This window comes from Microtus ochrogaster, unplaced genomic scaffold (assembly GCF_000317375.1).
Source record: "Microtus ochrogaster isolate Prairie Vole_2 unplaced genomic scaffold, MicOch1.0 UNK17, whole genome shotgun sequence".
In the NCBI taxonomy this organism is placed as follows: domain Eukaryota; kingdom Metazoa; phylum Chordata; class Mammalia; order Rodentia; family Cricetidae; genus Microtus; species Microtus ochrogaster.
In genome coordinates, this window is record NW_004949115.1 from 1,236,907 (window position 1) to 1,246,207 (window position 9,301).

Sequence of the window (9,301 nt, forward strand, 5' to 3'; positions counted from 1 at the left end):
TAATGCAATTCACGGTGTCTGTGGTTGCCTGTACAAGACGAGCACAAGATTAAGCCAGTCAACATTGCAGCATGGAGGGAGGTGGGTCTCATGAAAGCCCTCCCCCATCTGAGAAGTTATTGATAGCAGATGGGAGCTGGAGGAGGGAGAATCAATTATCTTTAAGGGTATGGCTCCTGACAGGGTGATCATGCTTCAGTAGATGGACCTATAACCGTGAGAATATAGACAGCACAAATTGAATTCAATGGACTGTGGGAAAAAGGGAGGACATGGAGTATGAGAAGGTGGAGGTGGACCTGGAAGAGTGGGGGCTAAATAGAAACAAAACATGTTGAATGTATATATTTTCAAGAATTAATAAAAACACAACTTAAAAGCCATGCAATGTACTGACACAAAATTTATATATATGGGGATTTAATGGATTGGGCATGAGGGTTAACAAGGCATGGCTTGCTATAACTACATCATCATTAATAAAAACTGCAGACATTATTAATGTCACGAGTCATAGAGGAGAAGGAAGAATCAGGCCAGTTTCTTGATGACTGCTAGACATAATACAATGAGTTTGTACTGAAAATTACAGAACTCTCAGGTACAGAAAAAAACTATGAAACTAGAGTGTTACAGAAGCTAGAGATAAAGAATATACACATTTCTAGAGAGAACCAACGGTTAATCCTATCAAAGTACAATACGACAAAGTCTAAAGGTGGCAGAAAAGAAAGATTTGAGCACAACACATACATTTTCAAGAATGTCAGTATAGAACATTACATAGTATACTAATTAAAGGGAGTTTCTCCATGTATACCTGCATAACTTCTATATATACCCATTTGGAGGCAGAGACTATAGACTTTCTACATATTTTATTTAAACTTTATCTTATTAGAATGAATGCTTACCTTCATACCTGGGATCCCAGGAGGTCCCTATTATTAAAAAGAAAGAAGAGACTTTTATACAAATTGGGCAGGGGTAAACAAAAGAATACATGCTATACAAAAGGAAAATAATCTGAATAAACTTCCAAGGGGCAATTTCATAATATTTTATATTATAGGATTCTTATAGGTAAGATTTCTATCACCTAGCATGAATTCATGGTTTTATTCAACAGGAAGCCCTTTAAGCCACTTCTTTTTTTTTTTAAAATACTCTAGTTTGCTACTTTAAATATGCGATTTGTTCCATATGAACAAACTTTGTATTCACAACTTTTCTGTTACATCTTGAGTTCATTTTAATTCTGAGTTTTAGAACTTACTGGAGGACCTTGTAAGCCAGGAAACCCAGGACTGCCTGGAAATCCACGCTCTCCCTAGAAGGAGTTAAAAACAAAGAGTATAGGGAATGAAGAAACAGTAAATAACTGTATAAGCAAACAATGACTCTCTTCAAATACCATTTGAAACATACCAGAATACCAAAAATTCATTAGCAACAACTTCCCAATTATTTCAGAATCAGCTATCTGTAGCAATTCAGCCTACGGAGATACTTTTAGCCCTACTCATCTTCCCCAACCGAAACTAAAGGAAAAACTCTACCATAGTCATTTGCTTTTCAAAACTCTATTTTGACACCATCACACCGAAGATTTCTGATTATTGTCAGACTTAATAGTTAATGATTTGCCCCAATTTCCTAACCATGTGTTGTATACCTTCTTATTCCAAAGTTATCACTTCATTTTCTTTTATTGTAAACTATTTCAAATTATTTTTGTAAAAAGGAAAAGATGGCAAAGAATAAGGCTATTAATATCACCAAGAAGACAGGAACAACATTTCTAGCAATTGCAGGCCATTACAGTTTTAGGTATCCATTTTTTTCTCATTCACTGTTGTAAAGTAGCAATATAGACATTTAGTTTAGAAAGCAGTTAAAATAGAGGGAGAAGAAAAAAACACCAATGCAAATTCTTTGCAAATACCCATGTATGCTATAGCAATTCTGGGAACAAGCCTGTCAGAAGGTTTAAAATGGGAAAATTACTACACCTTTGTGCTTTTGAGTATCAGTGGCTTTCTCTGTATCACCTTTTACAAATGAAAAAAATAGGTCCAAAGAGAAAGGAATGAGTGTACATATCAAGTTTAGAAAACATTAAAGAAAAAGAACCCATACATCGTGGATGCAGCATTCATAGTTCACATACCTAGTGAGAAATGTAAGAAAATTCTAATCTGGCAGTATGGACAATAAAATTATTTAATTTATATAAAACTTATTACATAAATGATGCCTGCCCTAAAACATAAATTAATTGTTAGATATTGGAAAGGACTATTTTGTGAAAGGGAAAAAAGATATCTTTAATTATACAATATATACCTGCACATGCATTTGGCTTTCCTCTTTAAAGCTTTGAGTACTGGTTTTCTTGTTGCATAAGGCATGCTGGCAACACATACGTCCCACCCCCCCCCACACCCACCCACACTTAAAAAACAAAGAAACAAAAACATCGTTGTTACACCAGAACAGGGTCAAAAAAGTAGTTTACTTCCTCATGAAATTGTTTATTGTCATAACTAATAATGATCCTATCATCAAAGACTGCCTGAACTAGAATGAAGAACACAAATAAATCTCTCAAATATTGATATTTGCCTTACAAATAAATCTATACATTAAAAATTATAAGTGTTAGGGCACACATGGTGCACATTTAGTTCCAGAACTTGGGAGGCAGAGACAGGTGGATTGCTGTAAGTTTGAGGCTAGCCAAGGCTACATAGTGAGATTCTGTGTCAAGAAAAATATGTTACTATTGGCAATCATTAAAGAGACCTGGGAAATACTAAGGTTGAAAATTATTGTGTTGGTTTTGTGTATGTTTTAAAGGTTCTCAGAAAACATGTTCATTGTAATGCAAAAAGTTAAAGTATATACCCTAATGTAAAAATACGGCATATGTCTTCATTAAAAATATATAAGGTACATGTAGTTTTATAGAATATTATGCAGAAAACAGAAAAATGCTTTAAAAAATAAATAGTGCATTTATGTAAAAGGAAATGCAAAACAAGAAAATAAGAGGCCACAATATATCATTTTACAAGAAGAGCAAATTTTCCTCTCTCTATTGCTGTATATTAATGTCAAATTTTTGACTCAAAACAAGAAAAGTGCCATTATCTAACAAATTCTTCTGCAGTTAAGTGAATCATTTTTGCTGATGAAAAACTTGTAGTTTTCCCAGTGACAGCTAAGGAAGTTAAGAAAAATAAAGCATGAGTCAGTGAGATGGTTCAGTAGAAGTTTAGTCTTCTGCTAAGACCCAGACAGTTTGAATTTGATACCCACATTCCACATGGTGGAAGGAAATAATCAACCCGCGTAAGTTGTCCTCTACCTCCAAGTGTGTTCCAAGGCATACATGAGCCCCTTCCTCCACTGTATAAATAACATTCCATAAAATTTTTAAACTCAAAACATAGACTATTCAAAATATAGACAGCATCTATTTGTAAGACAAAATTAATAAAAGATATTACCAAGTATTATTTATAGCAACTTCTATAGTATGTGAAACACATATATCCTAATTCACTTTTAATATCCAAACTACTTTACATGAAGGTTTTGTAAGTAACCTCTAATCCAATGCACTATTGCCACTAGTTTGACAGGCTGAAATAAATTACTGATATCTACTATGCTGAAAAGGCTGACTTAGACACAAAGTCACTTTATCTCTTTTCAGACTTTTAAATCTAATATGATCCACATACTGTCCACAATTAAGCTCAATAAACCTCACCTTTGTTCCGTTGCATCCAGGGATACCTTGAGGTCCTGGAGCTCCATCATGGCCTGGCATTCCCTTTAAAAAGGCATACAACACACTTATAGCATCCCTTAATTATCTTTCAGAAGATCTTACAATAATCAAAATCATACTTACTGGAAGACCTGGTGTCCCCGGAAATCCTGGAAGTCCAGGAGGACCCTATAACAATAAATAAATCCCTTGAGGTAGTGACGAGGCAATTACCAACCACTGTTGTTTTAATGACCACAGAAGAGCTCTTTCCTTGAGATGTTTTGAAAATCCCTTTTACAGAAAACTAGGGGCTCCTGTTCGCAGGCACATTTGCTCCATTACACTTACTAGCTGCAAGCAAAGGCGTGGAGGAAATGTCCGTCTTAACACAAAATTCCTTCAGCTCTGTGAATAGTGAATTTACTAGGAGATGAGAGGGTAACAAATGGATCTTCCACTGAGGACATTAATGTAACTAACCTCAAACATCTTTCAATTAAATTTCCCTTTCAGGACTGGCACAATCCAACTTGACAACTGTTTCTGTTGGGGAGGACATAGGGAAAACAGTACTCTCATCAGTACTTTAAACACAGACTCAAGTGTTATGGCAGAATATTTGGAAAGAGCTACCAAAATTGACATGCACATAACCTTTAACCTAACAACTCACTTCTATGTCTTTATCCCAGGGGCACACTACAAATTAGGAAACACAATATGATATTTAAGGTTTGTGACTGTGGCACTATTACAGCAAGGTTTGGAAAAAATGAGCAGAAGACGTTTCTGATAGACTGTATGCCGGAAAGCAAGAAAGTCACAGTGACCAGTGACTTCGGTAAAAAGCATAGTGGGCAGTAATCAAACGTGAAAAGACTCCTACCAGGTCAAAGATGGGACAAAATGCGGTTCAAAAAATTAATATGCTGTGTTCTCAGCACTGTCTGTGAGTTTAATTAAGTCCAGTTAAGTCTACTGAGTAAGACTTTATCTCAAAAAGTAATAACTACAATTAACTGAAACATTAAATCAAATGTATTTTTAATGAAAAAAATCCTCAAAAAATCCTTCCTTGAACAATACTTCAAGTAGTTGTTCGAATAGTTTATTCATTTATTAACATTCCAGCTAAAATGGTGGCCTGAGGAAATTGGGAGTGACTTAGAAATAATCTACAAATTGTTACCGTAAAGCAAGAATAGAGTGGCTAATCGTTACTGAGGCACGCTGAAGTTTTCAGTGGCAAAGTGAAAGACGTGAGGGATTTGCTTTAAAATATTTGCATAAATAGTGCTTGTTTAGAGACAAAATGTCAAAATGTTCGATTGTTTTGAAGATAAAACTAAGCACAAGGAAGTGGAATCTATTGTGTGCTCTCTGCATTTGTCTAAACGTAATCTTTTTCACTTTTAAACTGCACATCAAGAGTAATTTGAGTAGGCTGTTAGTATTCAGACACCTGTACTGACCTGACCCTGGGGTATATGTCCTTAGCTGTAGCCACTAAGAGCTCCTCCTGTGCACGTTCACAAAGTTCCCTTTTAAAAGGGCCCTGCCCACCTCCCCCCACTCTCTTTCTATCTCCCCCTCTACACACAGATCAATCTCTCTCTCCCTTCTTTTCTGTTCTGACACTCCTGTCCCCAGAGGGTGCTCTTCCCTCCTCCCTCACCCTTTTATCTTCCCTTTCCTCTAATAACGCCTCCAAGTGAACTCTGTTGCATGGTGTCTTTCTCTTGAGCACTGGTTGTTTTTTTTTTTTAAAATTACAATACCAGATGGTGGTGGCGCACGCCTTTAATCCCACCACTTGGGAAGCAGAGGCAGATGGAAATCTGTGAGTTTGAGACCACCCTGGTCTACAAATCAAGTTCCAGGACAGCCAGGGCTGTTACACAGAGGAAACCTTGTCTTGAAAACAAAAGAAATAAAGAACAACAAGATAAAAGTAGTCTGTAAGCTGAGACCTAAAGATACGGCTACCATATCAAGCACTTCTAAAGTTATACTTCAGAAACCAGAACAGGGTCTAATTGAACACCTCCCAGCTATCTAGAAGCAGCCATTAGTAGAATGACCAATTCTTTTTAGTTTCCACAGTATGCAGTATGTACCATGCAGAAGCTATAAATGGCTATTGAGAGATACAGTGTTAGTATTATAAAGAGCTTTAACTGTATATATGTACATATATATATGTATATTTGCTATAAAAATCAGTGATACCTGACAAATTAAACTAACAGTTTTGGCTTTCTTAATTTTTTCCATACTGTATCCACAGCAGTCATAAATACCACTTAAGAAATTTACATGGATTTTTTAATTTGGTTTTGAATTCTTTTGTTTTGAATTTTTTGGAGACAAATTCCCAATTCTGTACAAAATGCTGGCCTGGAACTCAAAACAATCTTCTTGTTCTGAGTATTCCTACTGCTAATATTACATATACGATGTGCCGATCTGGGATACCACATGGCACTAAAAAATTATACAGCCAATGGAATATTTTTGAAGTTTTGTGCAAGATTTATTTATCTAAATGTTTGACTATCGAAGAATTACAATATTTTGGGGGTGTAATAATAATTCATATATGAGAAGGCACCTAATAGTCAAAGTAAGAGATATTATGCTATAAACAGAAGTTTAGAGCTAAAAAAGACCTTGGAGATATACACTTTACCTTTAGCAGTGAAGAAACTGAAGGTCAGAGAAAATAGATCTTGTATTTGGAAAAATCACCACTATTGGTAATAAACCACTATCCTCTCATTTTTCTTATTATTCTCTTTGGGGGTTTTGAGACGGTTTCTCTGCATAACTCTGCCTTTCCTAGACCACACTCTATAGACCAGGCTGGTCTTTAGCTCATAAATCTGCCTGCCTCTGCCTCCCAAATGCTGGAATTAAACCAGGCCTCAGTATTCTATAATTCAAAAACCAGCCATATGCATACTAGCACTGAAGAAAGGTAGGCATAAGCTGTCAACTTGACAGAGTCTAGAATCACCTGAGAGATGACATGTCTGTGGAGGATTATCTTGATTACATCAATTGATGTGGGAAGACATCGAAATTGTTGGCATTTACCTTAAGCAGGGGATCCTGAACTGGATAAAATGGAGAAAGTAAGCTGTACACTAGTATGAATGTATTCACCATGTTCTGCAGCTGATTGTAAAAGTGATGTGACCAACTGTTAAAAACTCTTATTGTCCACCCTGATGGACAGCTTGAACTCAAGAACTGTAAGTCAGAATAAACCCCTTCTCCCTTAAGTTGCCTTTATCAGGGAATTTTTTCATTGCAACAGTAAAATAATTAAGACGGACATTGGTAACTAGAATTGGAACCATTGTTGGAATAAAACTGACCATGCAGTTCTCAGGCCTTTAGAGCTGGTTTTTAGGAGGAATGTGGAAGAGTTAAAATAGTTACTTGGAAAAGTCCCTGAATGCTATAATCAGAGGATAAAGCCTTTTCTGCTGGGAACTTGGAAGACAAGAACACTGGGGTGGGGGGGATGTGTAAAGTGGAGACTGGTCATTGAGATGTCAGAGTAAAAAAGGACTCTAATTAGCAACTGGGCTAGAGGCCATTCATGTGATATTTTGGCCAACAATCTGCCTCTATGCTGCTTATTAAAAGTCGATTGAAGGTAAATTTCAAGATAATGGGTTAACTTGTTTGGCAAAGGACATTTCAATGCAGGAGAGAATTCAATTTAGTATTGGTAACATAGCTATAATTGTTAAAATGGTCAGAACTACTGAAAACAAACATCACACATTACATCGGGACAAAAGAAAAGGTGTCCTGAAGGCAAAACTCCAGTCACCAGAGGTCCTTCAAGAGCTAGCAGTAGAACTTGGCAATGTAGCTCATTTGAGAGACATGGAAGCTTGAAAAAGAATGTTAAGGCCAGAGGATTTGTGGTGTGGTTGAAGTTCCTGCAAAGAAGCCCTAAGAGGCCAGTGTGTGAAGTTGTAAAGGTAAACCATAAGTTACAGCTAAGACAAAAGGATAGTGGAGATACCAGGAATAATGGACAGCTGCCAAGGAAAGCTGTGGGCATAGAACTAAGCCAGCCTAGAAAGAGTAGATGTGTGCTTCAAGGGGCAGAACTGAATGCATGGGACGGATCAAGTGGTTTGGACTCTAGCTGATGAGACTACAAATCCCAGAGTTTGGACTTGAAGCTGCAGGATCTGATGTTTGTTCTGTTTGATTTTGTTTTATGTTGAAGTGATTATTGTGGCTATGTCTGAGGTCTTCTAATTTAGAATAGGGGTATTTACTCTGTGCCAATATTATGCTGGAAGTATATACCTTGTTTTTTTTTTTTTATTTTACAGACGCTCACAGTTAAGACACTGAGGACTATGGGGACTTTAGATGTTGGATTGAATGCATTTTACATTACACCATTCTCATGGGTCTATGAGAGCAAGGCATGGAAAGTTATGGCTTAAAAGTGATGGGTTTAGGTGTCAAGCTTAGAAGGAGTAAAGTTGTAATGTTTTATTTTAGTTGTCAACCTGACAGAATCTATAATTACCAGAGAAACAGCTATCTGGACATGCCTGTGAAGATTATCTTGATTACATTAATTGGTATGTGAAGATCCATTTTAATTGTGCTCAGGGTCGTTCACTGGGAAGGGGATCCTGGACTAGATATGATCGAGAAAGTAAAAGGGGCACAAGTATGCTGGTTGATTTTGGCTTTCCATTGTGAAAGTGATGTGATCAGTTGCTTCAAACCCCTGCTTCCTTGACTTCCCCACAAGAAAGGATATTACCCTTCAATTGTGACTCAGAAAAAATATGCTAACATGATAGGGAAAATTTCACAGGTCCCCACTCTCAGACAAAGGAAGAACTATAGATAATTAGTTACTTTTGAGAGAGGGTGACTTAATGATCCCCAGGGAAGAGCTTTCTAATTGATTATCCAGTAACAACTGGTCAGCATTGAAATAGTAAACATTAGTACACATAAAAGCAACACTAAATAGATTCAACATGTTGTATCTAATATATTTATATGTGTGTACAACAATAGTTTATCATTGTTGTCTCCTCTCATTTCGCGTGTTTTTATCTGTTGACATCAACAAAGCATTTACCATACACTGCCTATTGCTTACCCTGATTCCTTTTGGTCCTGCTGGCCCGGGAAGTCCATCATCACCCTGAAAAACACAATATGTTTAGTTCTTTTGTCCTTCAAATCAGTCATCAAATGACTAATTTTCCATTATAGCAGCCCTAAACTTTGTAAAAATATCTGAAAGTTTGTGTTAAAATCATACACCCAAAGAAGGTTTATTATTAAGAGTAAACACACTCATAAATTATATGAACAACATCAAGAAAAGTCATTATTTTACTGGGGAAAGTGCTGCCATGAAGAAGAAGTTTTACATGCATAAAGTTGTATGCAAGGCATACAAGAAAAAGATGAGCTAGCAATGCAGCTATTTCCCAAATCATTTGTGCAATAAAAAAAAAA

At 36.4% G+C, this 9,301-nt stretch overlaps 1 protein-coding gene across 2 annotated transcripts in view; it reads right to left on the bottom strand.

The window, feature by feature from the left end:
- Positions 1-9,301, bottom strand: part of Col4a5 (collagen type IV alpha 5 chain) — a 211,133-nt gene that overhangs the window by 116,071 nt on the left and 85,761 nt on the right. For both annotated transcript variants that reach the window (XM_026789363.1, XM_026789364.1), the window contains exons 4-8: positions 8,937-8,981; positions 3,923-3,967; positions 3,779-3,841; positions 1,277-1,330; positions 915-941 (exon numbers count right to left, since the gene is read on the bottom strand). In XM_026789363.1, coding sequence (XP_026645164.1) covers positions 915-941; positions 1,277-1,330; positions 3,779-3,841; positions 3,923-3,967; positions 8,937-8,981 — 234 coding nt within the window. The remainder of the gene's footprint in view (positions 1-914; positions 942-1,276; positions 1,331-3,778; positions 3,842-3,922; positions 3,968-8,936; positions 8,982-9,301) is intronic.